We start from the raw sequence: 18,895 nt of genomic DNA on the forward strand, positions 1-18,895 counted from the left end.
CCAACTCAAAAAAAAAAAAAAAAAAGATGCTCAGCCCTTTCTAGAGACATCTCCCAGCCAGTGTTCTTTGTTCCAGCTCATGGACACAAGCAGTCTGTCCTTCCATTTCAGTTCCATCAACACTGAAGAAAATATCCTTTGCCCAGCCCAAATCATCAGCTTCCCTGACAGGACAAAGATTCCTGTGGGGGGAGGCTGCTTTTCCATGCCAGAGTAGGAGGAGGCTTTCACACTTACCTTGTCTCCTTTCTCTCCCCTTATACCCGGGAAGCCTGGAGTGCCTGGGAGGCCTGCTTCTCCCTGGGATAACAAAATATTCAAGAGTTAACAACAAGAAAGCTGTCTATGGGCCTGGTTGTGGGCCATGGGATCGCTAGTTCCTGCTCTCCAGCCCTCTTGAGATCTTCTGGATTAGAGGAAGTCTCATGTAGAGCAAAGTAGTAGAGAAACGGGCATTTTGGAGACTTTGTGCATCAGGGCTGCCCCAAGCCCTTGTCCACTCTGGCTGTTTTCTTTCCCGGGATCCCTTATTTTGCCTTTCTTGGTGTCTAACTCCTTCTTGTCCTTTAGGACTCAGCCACAGTGTCACCTTCTCACCCCTTCCCCGACAGTCCCCACGTCTGAAAAGCCCTCTCCTATGCCCCCCACACCTGCATGCCACCACTCACTACACCTGTTCAATGGTCAATGTCCAGATTATCCAGGTTCATGGTTGTGACCCCTAATGCTCAATATAGCAATGTAGGACATGCTAATAACTATTAAGTATATAAATGCATGAAATGAATATAATGAGCTCTCCCTGAAACATGCTTCATTCCTCTTGGCCTTTGAAGATTTTACCAAAGACCTGGTGCATAACATCAGATGAATGAATGAATAAATGAATGAAGTGAATGAAAAAAGGCAAAAACAAACAGACCTTCTCTCCAGGCTGGCCTGCCAAGCCCTGCTCCCCAACGTCACCCTGGAGATGGAAGAACAGATACCCCGTTATTGTCTATTCACTTTAAAGAAATGGCTGTCATTCCCAGGTATTCCCACACATTCACTGCACCTCCCAGGCACAGTTCTTAATTTTAAAACATGTAGAGTCTTTACAAGCCCAAGAGTTGTGGGCTTTGAAAACCAAAGTGTTTAGCATATCTGGAGCAAGACATCCATACCCTCTCAGATTGTCTTTTGCTCCCCTCAAAGAAACAACTCCTGAAATTGCCCTGCTAGAGTTTATTCCTCTTGAGTCTAAACACTTATAATTCAAAACAATGCAGAATCAAAATATATAACTCCTAGAGTCACCATGCCTCTGAGTCTTGCTATATGTTACAGAAGCCTAGTCCTCATGCTGGATCAAATGCTGAAGGCGAAGCTGTCAAAGAATCTGTCCAAGTTGCCTGGGCATCCCACCATTATTTTTCAGTTCCTTTTCGTAATCACAAGCAGTCTTAGAGTTAGGTAAGAATTTCCTTTCTCCTTCCTCATGGTGTGTTACAATGAGAGAAAGTTTTGGATGACATTCTGTTAAACATCCAAGCTTAGAGCAGAAGACATGAGCCAATGAAGTATACAGTGGTTCTTGTGGCTTAGAAGTTTTGTCCTCAGCCATGAGATTCCTGCTATGATCTGAATGTGTTCCCCCATGATTCATATGTTGAAACACAACATGCAATGTGGTGGTATTAAGAGGTGGGGGCATTTGAGAGGTGATTAGGTTATTAGGGATCTATCCTCATGGATGCGATTAATGCCCTTATTTTAAAAAAGGCTTGAGGGTGCCCTTGCACCCTTTTGCCATGTGAGAACACAGATACAAGGTATAAGGTGCCACCTGTGAAGCAGAGGGCCCCCACTAGACACCAACTCTGCTGGCACCTTGATTTAGAACTCCCCAGCCTCCAAAACTATAAGCACTACATTATTTTGTTTATAAATTACCCTAAGATGTTTTGTCACAGCTGTATGAAGAGACTAAGACAGTTCCTAATGAGCGCCTTGAGGACAGGTTGAAATTCCGGACACAGGACCAGAGGAACACTGTTCCTGATCCCAAGGCATCTGACTGCTTACCAAGTTCTTATAAATCATTGCTGCAAAGAGGTATGTGATAGTGGTGGTAGTGAGAGACTATAATTTCTAAGCAACCATGTGTCTTCAAAATCATGAACTTCTTGAATGATAATTTATTTCTAACATTTATGATGCTTTAGTGTAGATTTCCATAAGGAAATGTGGTTTCCTGATGAGTGAGTGAACATACAAATGAATGAATGAGCAGGTGGTATGTATGCATGTAAAGATTTTCCCCAAAGTTATGCCAGACTCAATTGGTAGTGAAGGCCAGCACCACCGCCACCATCACAGAGGAAGGCAGAAAAGAAAAAAAAGTAATCAAAAGTGTTGTTTAGGGTAAGCACACATTTTATCGTGTAGCTCTGGTGTCACAACAGAAACTGGCATCTGGAGTTAGCACACATTGAAATTCTAGACACACTCCAATGCTCCCATCAATTCCCAATGTTTACAAGCACAATTAGTAAGAATTGCTCTAACCAGAATTGTGCAAATACTCGTCACTCAAATTGTCGCTTTCAGTCTTCTGGGACTTGCTTCTTATACACTGAGAAAGGATATGGAGGCTGTGTTTGGTTAGAAAGACATTTTAAAGACCATGTGAAGTATCCCCCGAATTTGTGTTGCTACTCCCAATCCAAAGACACAGTAGAGGGGAAACTGGGTAATTTCATGAATTCTTGAAGTGTCTTAAAATGTTAATGCCTCTGCTTATCCTGCAAATTCAGTGGATTCTTAAAAGTCTACCATCCAGGACTTGTCCATAATCATCTTTGGGAAAAAAAAATTATCTTCAGTTGGCACTTTGCCAAAATAAAGTAACAAGATCCGATGCCAAGTCTGCTCTGGGACTGTGAGTTCTTACAGCATCATAATTGCAGAAAGTTTTAAACTTTCAGAGAAATGTTTCAAACCTGTAGCACTAGTAATTATACAAAAATGACATAAGACATTCAGCAATAACCTTCTCTGTTTGAATCATTCAACCATTCATAATTATCAGAAATGTAAAGCACATCGATTGAAAAACTAGAGACATCCCCGAGGGTATTTCTAATTTTATCCCAATAATTCTCATAATCAATCCCCTTCATGTACAGAAAGCTATACAGGAAACTCAGTGGGAATAGATTGCTTTGTTACTGAAAAGAAAGTTGAAATGTATACAGTAAAAACCTAGAAAGATTTGCCAACTCACACATTTGAGAAAACACAACTATAAAGTATACTTAGCTCCATAAAATCCATGAAGTAAGAATGGAAAGGAACATTAACCCTCTACAAATGTTTTAAATCCTTTCTGCAAAAAGAAAGAATTTCAACAAATCAGTCAAATACTAAAAGGTGCCCTGGATGCTTTTAAGACCAAGACCGTGTGAGTCAACCCCCTACACACAGCCACCTCAGGATACACATGAAAAACCACAGCAAATAACCTAGTATTACATTTCAATGATTTGCAGGTCAGTATAAATATTTTCTTTTAAATGCCAATATTGAACCTTAAAAATATGAAGTCCTGCTGTGCTTGGAAGTGAAGGACTCTTTAGTGCCCTCATGGGGGAGTATGAGGGCTGAGTTCTAGGATCTAGAATCCAGGAAGCAGGAAGCCTCATAGCTGCTCTTGGCAGCATTCTTTCCACAATTTGAGTCAACTGAGGTGTGCTTGAGATAGCTTGGGTGCAAATCAATCTGTGTCTTTGCCACTTCATTTTAACTTGGTTTTGTTTTTTTGTTTTTTGGGTTTGTTTTTTTTTTGAGTTGGAGTCTCACACTGTTGCCCAGTCTGGAGTGTAGTGAGTTGCTCACAGCCACAATAGGCAGGACCTGCTGGACTCAGGCTATCCTTCCACCTCAGCCTTCCAAGTAGTTGGAACTATAGGCACACACGATCATGCCCAGTTAATTTTTTGATTTATTGTAGAGATGAGATCTCGCCAAGTTGCTAAAGGTGGTCTCAAGTTCTTGGGCTCAGGCAAACCTCTCACTTCTGCCTCCCAAAGTGCTGGGATTGCAGGTGTGAGCCACCGCACCTGGCCTTAACTTGGTCTTCTAAAGAATGGTTACTTAATGAAAAAAGACAACAGGAAACATTTGCCCACCAGCACCTTCACTGGCTGGCAAAGAGATGGCCTGAGATTTTCCTTCTATGGGGTGAGCAACCCCCGCTGTGTGGAGTCCAGACCCCTCCTATACTGTGGCTGATTTTGTTTCTCCATTCTTCGTGCCATAAGCTCTTACTGAATACCTACAAACTGCCTGATTGTGAGCTGAGAGTGAGAGATGCCACATTGACTAAGCCCTGGTCACTTCCCTTGATTTGTCTGTCCCCCAGCAGAGTGGGAGCCCTTCAGATGGAAGAAGGGAGGAACAGAACTTCTTGTGCAATCCCCTGTCTTTTCATAGTCTCCCCTAGACCCACAGGTGCCTGAGCATGTGCTTACATGTATGTGCACACACGTGCACACACACACATACCATGTACACACATGTTCCAGCCTTCTCTTCTATGCTCACAACTTCCTAAGTCCAGGTCACATTTGAGATGTTGCACTGAGGGCCCCAGGATAACACATGACTCTGTGGTCCATCAGGACAGACTCATAGGGAAGCAGCCATTCCCTGAGGGAGTCTGGGCACAGAGCGACAGTCCTCAACACACAGCACTCAGGGTCTCTCCACTCACAGGGGGCACCCTGTGCAAATCATGTGCTGAGCAGCCTCCATTTCCCCCTCAGATCCGTTGTTCACACTTCTCCACCCACTGGAAGCCCACCCAAGACGGCTGAACTCTACAGAGTGCATCAGCTGGGTTTCTTTGCCTTCCGACTCTCTGTAGGGTCCAGCCATTAGGGAGCGTTGGAGGAAGAACAGAGTTGAGAGAGGGAATAGAGGAGAAAGAGAAAGGGAGAGATGGAGTGAGGGGGTAGAGGGATGGGGGCGTGGGGGAAGAAGAGTGAGGGAGAGAAGAGGAGGGAAGGGGAAAGAGAGCGAGAGAGGGAGTATCTGTCCCCCTTGCTCCCTCCCTGCCAGGGAAAGCTAGACAGTGACAATGTTCTTCCCAAGACCACAGCTCTCATGGGGGCAGAAGGGGTGGTTCTTTCCTCCAGATACAGATTTCTCTGGGTTCCAGAAACTGCTCCCTCCTCTCACTCCTTCTGTCCTGGAGGTGGTTTTGGCTCTGTTGCTGCCAATCTCACAGTACGACGTCATCTCTAGTTGAAGCCCCTCCACCCCTTAATGCCTTTTTAAAATAGCCCCATTTGTTTTTGTTTTTGTTTTTTTTTTGAGTTGGAGTCTCACTCTGTCGCCCAGACTGGAGTGCAGTGGCCGCTCCCGGCCACCGCAGCCTCTGCTGGGCTCCAGCAATCCTTCCACCTCAGCCTTCCAAGTAGCTGGAATTACAGGCATGTGCTACCACACCCGGCTGATTTTTTTGTGTGTGTGTGATTTATTGTAGAGATGAGGTCTCGCTGCCCAGGCGGGTCTCGAACCCGCGGGCTCAGGCAATCCACTCACCTCAGCCTCCCAAAGGTGCGGGATTACAGGCTGAGCCACCAAGCCCGGCTAAATGCCCCATTTGAATTTTCCTATGGCTTCATGCCAAGTCCCAGCTGATACAGACCCTATGTTTGATAAGTTGAGGTTCCCAGGACAGGTCGCCAAATGCAACATTTAGCATAACAAGTGTCATGGGGGAAAAGGTCAAATTCTCACCCGAAGGCCAGGTTTTCCAGGCAGACCGTCTTCCCCTCTTTCTCCTGGTTCTCCCTGTAAGGAATATAAAGCCAAGTTAACAGGGGAGGGAGATTACATGTCTTTAGTACAAGTTATAGATTGGGAAGGAGAACCACTTGTGTACTTAAGTGGTCCTGAACTCCTTCAGTTCTGTGTGATTGCCCAACCAAAGTCAGTAAACACTGCAGCTCGCAGTATCTCCTGGATTCCATATTCAACAGCTCTGAGTATAATTCATAAAATTAAAATTGAGTAGAATGGACATTCTTTTCTTATGGAGATATTTGGAGTAAAGAAGATGTTGCACAAGTGTTTTCGGGAATACCAAATGCTGGGATAGCCATTAATTGTCCTTTGCTTTAAAGATAAGAAAGAGGAATGCAGAATATTTACATAAAATGTTCATAAAATTGGTCAGGCATGGTGGCTTAACCTGCAATCCCAGCACTTTGGGAGGCCCAGGCGAGAGGATTGCCTGAGCTCAGGGGTTAGAGACCAACCTGGATAACTTGATGAGAACTCGTCTCTACAATAAATCAAAAAAATAAGCTGGCTGTGGTAGCGCATACCTGTAGTTCCAACTACTTGGAAGGCTGAGGCGGAAGGATCCCCTGAGCCCAAGGCTGCTGTGGCTGTGAGCATGCCACTTGCACTCCAGCCTGGGCAACAGAGTGAGACTCCAACTCAAAAAAAAAAAAAGCCCATAAAACTAAGTTAAATCTATACTTATTCTGCATGTTGTCATAACGAAGTTGAGCTTCTAAGTCTGCTTGTTGAATAGGACAACAAATTTTCCCATAATATTCGAGTTGCCTTTAATAGTTGCCTTTCAAAGACTGTTAAAATGCATACCTGAGTCTATGTAGGTTTGCTATGAAAGAATAAAGTTTACTTGTTAAAACATTTGTTGTATAATTGTATGTTTGATATATTTAAATTGTGTCTTTGCTTTCTAATTTTATATTTAACCTCTGACTCTTACCTTAATATCCCTACAATAAGCCCCACCAGAATACTTTTAAAATTGAAGTCTTTTATCATGTTAGTAAAGATATTGGAAAACTTTTCCTCCTTGAAAATATAATAAATACATATTATTATTATTATTATTATATTATTTTAGTTGGAGTCTCACTTTGTTGCCCAGGCTGGAGTGCAGTGGCACACTCACAGCCACGGCAGTCTCAACCTGCTGGGCTCAGGCGATCTTTCTGCCTCAGACTTCCAAGTAGCTGGAACTAATGGCACGTGCTACTATACCCAGCTAATCTGTTGACTTATTGTAGAGATGAGGTCTCACCAAGTTGCCTAGACTCGAACCCCTGGACTCAGGCAACCCTTTCATCTCAGCCTCCCAAAGTGCTAGGATTACAGGTTTGAGTCACCACTTTTAGTCATAAATACGTATTCTAAGAGATTTTTTTTTTAAGAAAAAGGAATCTGCTATGTTGCAATGGCTGGACTCTAACTCCTGGCCTCCTGCCTCATCTTAGCCTGCCAAAGTACTGGGATTGCAGGTGTGAGCCATATTTTAAAGCCCAAGGCTTCCTTCCAAATACTTCCCAGTTACCTAGGAAGAAATAAAGAGCTTTCCTACATCTGACCTCATAAATGCAAGCCTTTCAACTGAGTCCTGATCTAAGGCCCAGGCAACCAACTGATTTTAGAATTCTTGGGTTCCTAAACTGATGCAAACCCCATGAGTACCAACCTTGGATCCTGGCAGACCTGGCAGTCCATTTGGCCCATCTTTTCCAGGTGGTCCCTGGACCAAGAGGGGAAAACATAAAATACAAACAAAAGGCATATTTAGGAAAGTGTTGCATTGAGTTGTTTCAAGCCAGGAGCTGATTTTGCAGCCAGAAACCAGGAGGCTCAGGCCTCCACTCCTCTCTCCAACGTGACTGTGCTTTCTGTTGGGCCATGTATCCCTTACACATTCTGTTACAACTGAGACAAACATCACCATCTAGGCAATGTCAAATGCCCAGTTCTTTGGACATGCACGGTGTGATGGGAAGGGGGAGGACATCTTCCGAATCTTTTTGGATGGTTCCATTTCTGCCTTCAGCTTTCAAGATATCCCTGGGGACAACACTGTCCACTGACTCCTACTCTTTTCTCTCTGGAATCTCTTTGCAATCTTGACTCTCCCTCTCCACAGCTACCCTCCCTTCCTCTTGTGCTTCCAAAATGCAAACTTCCAGATTATTGGCATGGCTTGACATTACTGCCTATTATTTCTAATAGCAACGCTGAGGAGAAACATACTAGATTTTCCAATACAAGGCACTTCCTTTACCATCATCCTTATGATGTAGCAGGATGGATGTTATCGCAGCTGTTTGCAGGTGAGAAGACAAAGGACTTAGTGAGGACTGAGTGACTTATTCAGATTGTAAGACCAGTGATGAAGACCCACAAGATGACAACCCAGGCCTCCTGGCTCCACCTCCAGGATTCTTCCACTACACCAGAGACATTTTATTGTCTCCTTTTGCTCTGTGGCTTCAATGACTTGTCAGGTACAAACACACACACACACACTCCTCTATGACTAATCTAAGAGAAATCATTTTCCCCAACAGAACACTTCTCATGCTATTATTTTGGTAGCTATTAACACTATTAAACAGTTAATGTGTCCTCAACCCTGGTGATTCTCCCATCCACAAAACTCAAGATTCATATCTCCCTGAGTCTCTAGCCTGGACTGCTGACTATTGAAAGGAGAGTTCCACCTGCACAGAGCAGGTGTCCTGGAAACCAAGACTTCTGGAAAGGTAGGAGGAGGAGCTTTTTGGGAGGGGAGGGGTTCAAGGCTACCCAGGCCTTTGAAAGCATGACCTTGACCAAGAAAGAGTAAACACCAAAGCCAGAAGCTGTGCTTCAAACTTTCAGTGGCCACAGCCTCATCTTGATAAACCACGAATGCCTCTGACTACCCCCTTTTTTCTTCCTGTAACACCCTCTCCTCTTTGAACGTTCATACTGATAGACATACTTTCTGATGGACCCATTAGATCCATGAGATTGCTAGTGTCAGCATTCAGAAAGCCCTGCCACTTGTCTAAAATGTTCACTGATGACAGTGCAGCTCATCCAGTGCTCCTTCTGGATATGCATCAGTTTATCAAGTGCCTCTCATGACCCTGAGGCCATGTCCCACACCCTTTGGCATGCTGCCCTTGAGTACATCAGAGCTGGGGATGCTGGTGCTGCGATTGTTGGTCCCTGTGCCCCAGGAGCCTCCATCCATGTTCACACATGGATCTGTGCTCCATGGAGGAAGAGGAGGGAACAGCCATGCACCACCCAATATGCTTCACCTCCACATCCTCCCTTCTCCAGCATCTAAATCCTCCATCAGTTCTGGGGATTACTTAGAAGTCTCCTAACCAGGGCCTTCCCCATTGAGCAGCACCCCCAGGAGAATTAACTGTGAGGAATGCCCTTGAAGTGGAGCAGAGGCCTCCCTAAGGACAGATTGTGGATGGGGTCTTTAAAGTACTTTGTCACATGGTGCAGAGAGCTGCCAGACCACCCATCATTCTGCCCTGAACAGCTGCACATCGACACAGCAAAGAGGCACATCTAGCTTTAACCGTGCCCTTCTTGTGTATGGGACATTAGAGTTTGCTAAGCTCTACTTGCAGGGCTTACCCTGGAGATCTCAGTGTCTCTCTGTTTGCAAGTTAGTAAGCATACTCAGTATAAAAAACGAGAAGAGCATGCCATGTCCTGACCATCGCTTCTGGTTCCCTCTGGGTCCTATAAGGACAAGTGGTCCTTTCAACAGCAAAGGGCTTTTGAATGTGTCTTTGGATGGTCTGAGGAGAGTGGTCCTAATTTGCACCCTGGCCTGGTAGAGAGGCCTGTGGGGAGCCCTCCCTGCAGACAGAGCATGAGGAAGTCTCCACAGAGGGCTAAGTCTCAGGGCTTCAGACCCTGAGGCCCAAGTAGTCATCAGTTCCAGGAAAACAGACCTGGGGCAGCTGCGAGGGCCCAGCATTCCCCACAGAACAATGGAAGAGAGGAAGTAGGAAGCAGGAAGATACCCCGGGGACACTCACCATGGGCCCAGGAAGCCCAGGCTTTCCCGGGAAGCCGATCTCTCCAGGTAAACCCTGAAAAGGGACCACGTGGAAACAGTTAGTCTGACTATTCAGAGAGCAGATCCTTGGCCTGCCTTTTCTGGTCTCTGGCTCTGAGGAGGGCATCTCAGGGCCTGCTGTCCTCAGTCAGTCATGGTGAAACACGGAGCTGTTGAACCTCTAAATTGGCAAGTCTGCTATCTGTCTGGACTGCAGTCAAAGCCACCTCGTGGGATGGATGAACTCACCACCTCTCTGCCCATTCCTGGGTTTGCCCCATCCAGTGGGCAGGTGTGGTTTCTACCCCTGCCTCACCCTCATGGCAACTTTGAGAATACATTCCCAGCAGCTGCCTGAGAGCAGGAAAGGTAGAAAGGGTAAACGCTGATAAACACTGGCCCTGGTCTCTGTTTTTGCTCAAAACCTAAAGGGTAAGCCCAGACTAGCAAGCCTCCTATACCCTCTCTAGAAGCAGCCAACCAAAGTGCTGCATCGGTTCAAGTGATTGTCTAATCTAAGAGGCCTGAAGGTCTGAGAGTCCAGAGTTTCAGGGGTGTCTGCACATGGGGGTCCTCCTGTGATTTTGCAGTGCCCTCAAGCAGAGATAGGACACGCGGCTATATACATAAAAGTGTACCTGGCTCCGAGAGACCAGGAAACCACCAGCTAAGTGCCCCTGTGAGAGAAAATCACAGCCAGTCTTACCGGGGGACCTCCTGGTCCAGGGGGTCCTGGGATACCGGGTGGTCCTGGAGGGCCCTGTGAAGAAAGGACATTGGTGAGTCACAGAAGGGCCCAGACCAGTCTCCTGGGGACAGCTGTCATTTGAGAAGAACAAAGGAAAGGGTACACAAGGATGGGCTTTAGCTGCATTCATCATGCCTTGTTTTTCAAACAAAAAGAAACAAAAGAAAAAATAAAATATTTGAAATAAAATTTATAAAATGCAGTAGTGTCATATTTGGGTAATGGGAATATAACTATGCATTCTCTATTGTTATATATCTAAAATAGTTGAACATTTAACATAAATACATGTGTATGCATATGCACATACATACATGCACACAGTGGGCTAGCCCATGTACACAGATCTTCTGGACCAAAGCTGACAGAATATCAGAATGGCCTGGGTAAACAGCCTGGTGGGTTTCATGCCCAATCCTGATTCTGTAGTTCTGTAGGTCTGTGGGTGGGCCTCACATCTGTACTTGTGAAACGTATCTCTGAGATGCTATGGAGACTTTTATTGGGTTGGGTTGAGTTGAGTTGAGAGGTACATGTGAGGATTTACTACACAAGCGAGTTTTATGCGAGTTCGGACTTCTAGTGGGCCCTCTCTCTTCATGATAGACCCGGTAACCCAGTGTGGTGCCAAGTGCCTCTCCATCCCTCCTCCCTTCCCCTTCCCCTGGCAGTGTTCCCACCCTTGTGTTACTGTTACTGTGACCAGTGATCAGAGCCTGCTTATGAGTAAGAACATGTAATATTTGGTTCTTTGTTTCTGTGACAGTTCACTTAATATGATGGCAGAGACCATTCTTGACAGCCACCCTCCAGAGCTTGATTCATTGGCTATTTCCATCATTCGTTGCCTATGCTGATATTTTTGGGCACCTTCAATGGCCAAGAACAGAAGCAGGTGCTGTGGGTGAACAGAAACATTAGACGGCTCCAGCCTTGATGAAAAGTGAACGATGGAGAGGGAAGAAACATGTAGAAAGAAAATGATGTTAGACAAGGATAAGGGCTTAAATAAGCCTGTGACCCCAGAGCACAGAGAGGCCCCATGGACCAGGTAGGAGGAAGGCAAGGGGACCAGAAAGGGAGCCTCAGTCCTGAAGGGAGCCCAAGAAATTCCCACTGGTCAGGTAGACAAAGCAGGCAGTCAGGAATAGAAAGGCCGGCTGCTGTCCAAGGTACTACATGTTGAACCACAGACAATAGTTCCATATGGGATGTGTAAGCTTGCACGGGGGGGGGAAGGGGGGGCGTAGACCAGGCCAGGACCTCAGAGCTGTGGGTGTCAGGGTGAGGAGAAGGAACCTTCCCATAAAAGTGTGGGAGTAACCGAAGGAGTCTAAGAAGACAAGCGATGGTCACAGGTGTATTTAATTTAGAAAAATGCCTTTCAGTCTGGAAAGACAGAAAGGAGGAAGGAGGACACTGGGCTCTAAGCCAGGGCTAGTTGTAATCACCCAATGGGACCCCAGAAGGAAGAGGGTTTAGTTTTCTGAGTATTTATAGGTTTCCAACAGCCCCACTCAGTGACCCACTCATTTTAGAACATTCAGTTTCTCCCCAGCTGAAGAATCTTCAGCAGCTTCTATTTTCTGATGGATAATGATCTTCCAGATGTGTTCACAACCTCCCTCTTCTCCCTCACCACCACTACTGCTGAGCACTGCTCTACACAACACCTAGGAGGAAGAGAACACTTTGCTTGCTCAGGTCTCTCTCTAGATATGCCTCTTGCCTTCCCACACCTCCCTTCTCAGATGTCTCCATCTTTCTAAAATGGTCTCCAATTCCCCTGGTGGAATTAATCCCTCCCTCCTCCATCTTCAAGGTCAGCTTAACTGTTCTCATCTAACTGACCCACAGCCCTTGGAGGACAAGCCCTTCTTGTTCCTTCTGCATCGTACACAGCGACTAGCCCAGGAAGGCATGGCACCCAGCAGACACTCAGATAATGCTTCAAGAACTCACCTGAATAGAACAGAAAGAACACTGAGAGCTGGGATTTGCATTCAGAAAGAACAATACCACGTGTCCACTAGAGGGCGATAAATACCAAAAAATGGCAGAGGAGGCCGCATGGTGAACTATTTCCCTTTCTCCCTTTGGGGGCACCCGTGAGTCAAAACCTAAGGCATTAAAAAGGGCCCATTCACTGAATTAGGGCTTGGCGGCACCTGGACCCAATTTTCTCTAAGGCTTGCTAAGTCCTGGCCAGTCTAGAGGAGTATCTGCTCCCATGGGAGACCTTTGCTTGCAGCTGGAGCAACTGAGGGACTGGGCAGGGCTGGAAGATGCCCTGGGCAGGAACCAATCTTGGTTCCTTCATATTAGAGCCTCACCCCTATGGTCGATTCAGCCTAACTACACCCACAGGCTGCTGCAGCTCAGCCTTGCTCACTTCTCTTGGCAAAGCAAGGGCCTTGCAGTGACACTCACAGGACCCACCCACTCAGGATATATCCCAGGTAAACTATATTTACTTCAACATGATCTTTGGGGGTCTCACAGCATCCTGACCCCACAGAGCATATCTGAAGGCCCTTGCCACTCATACAAGACAGTCTTTGACAGCAATTTGGCACATCTGGTTGTCTTCCCTCCACCAGTGGGATGTTTTGTGCTCTTTCAAAATGGCGATCCCAGGAAGCTGCCTCCTTTCCAGCCCCTCACTCTGACCTTGTTTCCCTTCCTCCTTCACGAACTCTTCCAAATACTTTGCCCGATTATTGTTTGCCACTTGTGGAGTATCACAGTCAGGAAGAGTTGACAGGTCTTTAGCGATCACACAGTAGGAAATTAAACCTTCTTGATTGACAGTGAGGAAAACTAAGGCCCAGAGACGGTCAGGACCGCACTTGAGGTCGCATAGCTATCATCTCCAGGGAGAAGAGATTTGTGACTTCCAGACTGCTCGGCTGCTGCAGAATTACCTGGCAAGCCCACCACAAATGCAAGTGAACAGTCCCCTTGTTTAGATCCAGAGGCAGCAGGTAGGGGACAGGTCCCAGAGGTCAGTGATATTTGAAACACCAGGTAATTCTGATGAGCTGCTAGGTTTGGGAATGACGCTTGTGTAGGCCCTTCTGTTTTCCACTGTCACCACCACTAGCACAGCTGCTGACTCTGTAAACATAATAACACAGGAAGAAACACAACCGAGGAGGAAGAAGAAACCAGAAATGCAGGAGAGAGACAAGGGCACAGGCACTTTCATTAAGTGTTTGCTTTGCCTGTGTTTCATACAGAGTATCTCATCCTAGCCTTCCCCCTGGTCTTGAGATGCAAGGCTCTCTTTTTTATTTACAATGTTTTGTAGAAACAGGGTTTCACTATGTTGTACAGGCTGGTCTTGAACTCCTAGACTCAAGCGATGCTCCTGTCTCAACCTCCTAATGTGCTGGGATTACAGGTGTGAGAGGCAGGTCTTTTTCATCTCACTTTATAGATGAGAAACTGGGACTTTGGGGGGAAATTTACTGACATTAGACAAAGCCAGCCTGCAGATGCGGTGCTTGGCCCCTCTGCTCCTTTCAGGTCCTGCACCCCAGCCTTGCCAAGTGTCTGCTCAGTTCCCACTTGGGAACGCAGGTTTCATCCCTCTTGTTACAGCCCCTTTCTAACTGTGAACAATTCGATCTCCTAAAAGACTCCCTGCATGTTACAGGGATTAGAACTTCGAGCTTTAAAGCCGGGTTTGAAGATCTCTGAGTCCACCTCCCTGGTGAGACCACAGCACCTGGCTCCATGCTATGCACACAGGAGAGGTCTAATAACCGTCTGCTTGTTTGATGCTGTACGCACAGTAACGAGAGCAGAATCTCACACAGTAATTAAACCTAACAACTGCAGTCGCCATCGATAGAGAGAGAGAAAAGGCTGGAAGCAGCTGGAAACAGCTGTCACAAAGTCTGGAAACCGTTTCCAGGAGGAATCACAAAAATGCACTTTGTTTCCAGCTGCCTTTTCAATTTTTAGGGGATGGTCCTATAAGTCCAGGTGGGAAACACACGGGGCCGGGAGGCAAGAGGGAACAGCCATTGGGATGCAATTTCGGCCAACCTCACTCTGTCTTCTGAGGGCCACAGAGGAATATGCAGAGGCCGTGGGAACCCTAAACAGAGTAACCGCCTCGCCTTGAGAGTTTCCATCCAGCCTCGTCCTTGTCCTCAGACAGTTTCTGCCTCTTGGACCGCAGCTCTGGCAAAAGCTCACTTTGTTACTGAAACAGCCTGGGGCCAGCTGTGGGGAGGGCCGGGGCAGGGGGAGGGAAAAGCAGTGTCCTAAGAGATCTGGATGGTGGGCCCTTCAACCCACAAGCCAGGAAAGTCATTTATATCTTGGCATTCCCCCAACAGGGAGGGGGAAAGTTTGATTTTCTAAAGCACCTGCTACATGCCTGGCATTCCAAGAGGTCCTTATCCATGTTGCCCCATGACTCCTGGACAGTCCCTGTCTCACTATCCAGATGTGAGTTCTTGCACTCAAGGTCCAGATGGGGCAACAGCTAAGAGCTGCAACAGGTCTTCACCCCCGAGGGAGCCAACAGGAGGCCTCTCCCACTTTTCAGGCAAGGGCGTGCGCCTTTGCTTTACCAAGGTGCAGTTTCCTGGTCCCTAAGGTATAATTCTACATTCCTCATACACTTCTGGGAGGAGTGAACACAACAATGCTCCTAGGACAGTCAGTACGGGTCCTACAGCAGTGCCTCCTCCACCATGCTGGCCCAGTTGAGGTCTGAAGTTTCTCAATAAAAATGTCTGACTCAAACTGAATGAGCAGTACAACACCAAAGCTGAGGAAACAGATTCAGAGAAAAGTGGAGAAACTCTCCCAAGACCACACGGGTCCTAAAGACAATGCTAGCTTCAGACATAGCAATATGTGTCTCCAAGATTCCAGTTCTTGGTTTGGACCAGGCAAGGCAGCCTGGGAGACCCTAAGGAGGAGGAGATGGTCAGATAGCTATGGGAAATAGTTGCTTGCCAAGAAGGACCCTGGAAATGAGAGATCAGTGCTCACCCTGGTTAAGTCAGCATGGTTCACAGAGAACAGACACGGGCAAACAATCTCTGATTCACATTTAGAAGATGCAAGCTTCGTGGACATATCTTTGCTGGGGAGAATGGAGGCTGAGAGAGAGACCAGGGTAGGAAGAGACATGGGTGTGAGCAAACTAGATGCCCACTCAGCCCTAGCGTGGCAGCAAGAGACTGCTGGACAACCTGGCCATGCTGCATCCACGCCACACACGGCTTCTGTATGATCTGTGGTGTTTACTGTGGATACAACCAAGCAGTATTCTAACTCAGAATATTCTCCATTGCATGGCTAGGGATGGCGTGAGCCAGAGCACCCACCCTTGGAAAGGACATTAGATATTTCCTTGGACAACATAAGCGCTCTCATTTTTGGTCAATGGTTGGTTTGTGCCCAATTATCTGAATGACGAGAGGGGCCTGGAATCTGCCTTTTACTCATCTGTCTTTCTCTCCAGATCATGGATGACTCACTAGGAGGGATCATGTCTTGTTCTCTGTCCCAGGCAGCCCTGGCAAATCACACTTATCACTTACAAAATCTCTTGAGGCTACTGAGAAAAAAGAAGCCCCAGAAGAGGTCCTCAGTGCGAAGGCACATGGGCCAGGCATGAATGAATGAGACAGGTGGGGAGGGCAGGGGAGAGATGCTGACACCAGTGAGAAGAGACTGGTGCTTGGGACAGAGGTGGCACAGACTTCTTAGCTAAGCCAGTCACCTGGAACTCATGCAGCCCAGAGCTACTGACATTCCCTCAACATAATTTGGAAATCTAGATCTTTGACATATTCTTGCTTGTTAAAAATTGATTTTGGCAACTATTTTGAGAGTTTAAAGCAACAAAAGGCTGTGCAAACTGAAAGTACATCTGTAGACAAAGAAGGACTTCAGGTTTTTGAACTCCAGACCAAAGCTTTTCAATCCCTAAAATAGATAAGTTTTCAACAGGTGTAGAAGATGGACGCCCCGTTGGAGGGTGGTCACCAGGGAAGTGCACGCTCTGAGAATAATATCGTCAAGGGTGATCAGAGAGGTGGAGGTTGGGCATGTCCTACCAGGGTGCCAAATGAATTTTTACAGAACCCAGACTAGAATCACACTGTTTGTCATTCAGTCCTTAGCTTTACATAGTAATATAGGGAGTGTTTGCAAGATGAGATGGGGGTGATTTCCCCTAGCTTTCAAGGCAAAGAGCAGCAGGAAGATACTCTGTGGAGTGAGCTACAGGGTCCTTCAGTTGTCTCAGGCTATGTGGCAACATTTGTCCTCTCATGGCTGGCTTCTGTCTCCAAGGAATCAAAGGTAAGGCAATTGTCTCATTGACGCTGCTGGTGAAGAGTATAGAGTATTGTCTGTCAGTGAGAAACTACATCAGATCTGGAAGAATGCACACCTTAAATGCAAGAGGGTGTCAGTAGGTAACGAGATGTGGGCAGCAACCACTGATGCCTTCAAGGGGACCAGGACAGCAGGCAGGCACAGTCTTTGATCCTTAAATCAAAGCCCCTGCACTATCCCAGAGCATCAGGAGATGTTATCCCTGAAGATTCAGTGTGGTGGGGGACGAGGCTTCTTTTTTCAGCCAATGCCTATTGGGAACCACTATGTTCTCTCCGGGGTCTCAAGATGACCCGGCCCTTCCCTCCGGAAGATTAAAGCCTAGTAAAACAAATCAAGCACAGTCCTGGAAAAACCATCAAAAGGCTTGAGACCAAAGACAGGGTTGTATCTCAAGCAGCTGGGTGACTTATGGCAAGGTATTTGGTTTCTAAAAATGTATTGTAGGTAAAAAATATATATACTTTCTTTGCATAGTTTTTCAGATTAAAAAAACAGGTTCTGACACATGGCAGAATTCATGACATACTTGTTAAATATCATTAAAACAGAGAATGACAACAGAGACATTTGCAAGCCATAGTACTCAAGTGAAGACTGAGTGGAGAAGTCAAGGAAGCATCTCAGAAGGTGGGCTAAGTTTGGTCTTGTATGGCCAAGTAGAGCCTGGACAGATGGGAGTGGAAGAGAAGAGAAAGAAAGTCACAAGAGAATGGAATGTCTGCACTAAGGTTGGATGGTTGATTGATGTGCAGGAACAGGTACTACAACAATGTGTTCGGTGACAGGGGTGCAGAATGAGAGACAGAAGCACATCTGGGGTAAGAAACATCAGGCTTTGTCTTTGAGGAAGCATAAAAATAATAGAAGTGTCATACAAGAGTGATACAAGCAGAACTATGCTTGAGAAGCCACATTTCTACTTTTCTTAGCATCCAGTGGTAAGAAGGAATTCTGCAAGCGATGCCTGGGGACAGTCAATATATGACAGCAGGCAAGAAACACACTGCACTAGTACTAGAGAGAGGTGATATGGGGAGAGATGCAGACAGACAAGGGTAAGATCTGAGAGAGAGCTCAGTGGTGACGCAGTGAGTAGCTGGTTGGGCTAGGGCACAGCCTGGGATACTTAAAGGAAGAGGGCCTGTAATGGCGATTCTTCAGGGGAATGGGTAGATTTGGGTTTGGTGTGGGGATGATGTGTTCAGTTTTGATGTGTTGAGTTAAAAAGTCTACAGGATCTCTGAGAAAGTGTGATGGAAACAGAGACACACAGAGAAAGGAAGAGAGAAATAGAGAGATACAGTAAGGCAAAGAAAGACAGAGACGCACAGAGAGAGAAGGAAAAAAAGAACAGAGAAACCAACTGAGACCTTTGTATAGGGTAAGTTGGGATGTAAACAAAATGCTCATCCCCCCATGTTTTTGTTGGCTGATGGTTCTGAGTAGGCTTTTGCATTTTCCAGGTAAGAGAGCACTAGATAATAGAGGTTAAGCATCATCTCAACTTTCTTGGATGAGGTACGTAGAACTATAGCATCTGCCACAGCCTTACTGTTGAGCTTCCATTGAGATTGGGCCAAGCTTCTCTGGCCTTCTATCTTTAATTAGTACTCTCATTTTATGCCCTTTTTCTCCTGAAAATCAAGTGAACAATACCCCCAAACAGAACAACCATTTGAGTTCCCCAGTTGGTTAGTTCAAAGACCGATTGCAAAATCATAGAACAGTAACACTGAACTTGTTTTCTACTTTTTTCTGCATATACTTGAATGGCATTTGGGGTTTTTTTTGGTTTTTTTTGAGTTGGAGTCTCACTCTGTCACCCAGACTGGAGTGCAGTGGCCGCTCCTGGCCACCGCAGCCTCGCCTGCTGG

At 46.3% G+C, this 18,895-nt stretch overlaps 1 protein-coding gene across 1 annotated transcript in view; it reads right to left on the minus strand.

Moving 5' to 3' along the window:
* COL22A1 (collagen type XXII alpha 1 chain) overlaps positions 1-18,895 on the minus strand; it is a gene marked incomplete at its 3' end in the record, with an annotated part of 219,731 nt that overhangs the window by 56,511 nt on the left and 144,325 nt on the right. The window contains exons 24-29 of the mRNA XM_021717502.1: positions 10,608-10,661; positions 9,882-9,935; positions 7,520-7,573; positions 5,788-5,841; positions 923-967; positions 238-300 (exon numbers count right to left, since the gene is read on the minus strand). Coding sequence (XP_021573177.1) covers positions 238-300; positions 923-967; positions 5,788-5,841; positions 7,520-7,573; positions 9,882-9,935; positions 10,608-10,661 — 324 coding nt within the window. The remainder of the gene's footprint in view (positions 1-237; positions 301-922; positions 968-5,787; positions 5,842-7,519; positions 7,574-9,881; positions 9,936-10,607; positions 10,662-18,895) is intronic.

This window comes from Carlito syrichta, unplaced genomic scaffold (genome assembly GCF_000164805.1).
Source record: "Carlito syrichta isolate Samal-C Ts95f unplaced genomic scaffold, Tarsius_syrichta-2.0.1 Scaffold309815, whole genome shotgun sequence".
NCBI classification, from domain to species: domain Eukaryota; kingdom Metazoa; phylum Chordata; class Mammalia; order Primates; family Tarsiidae; genus Carlito; species Carlito syrichta.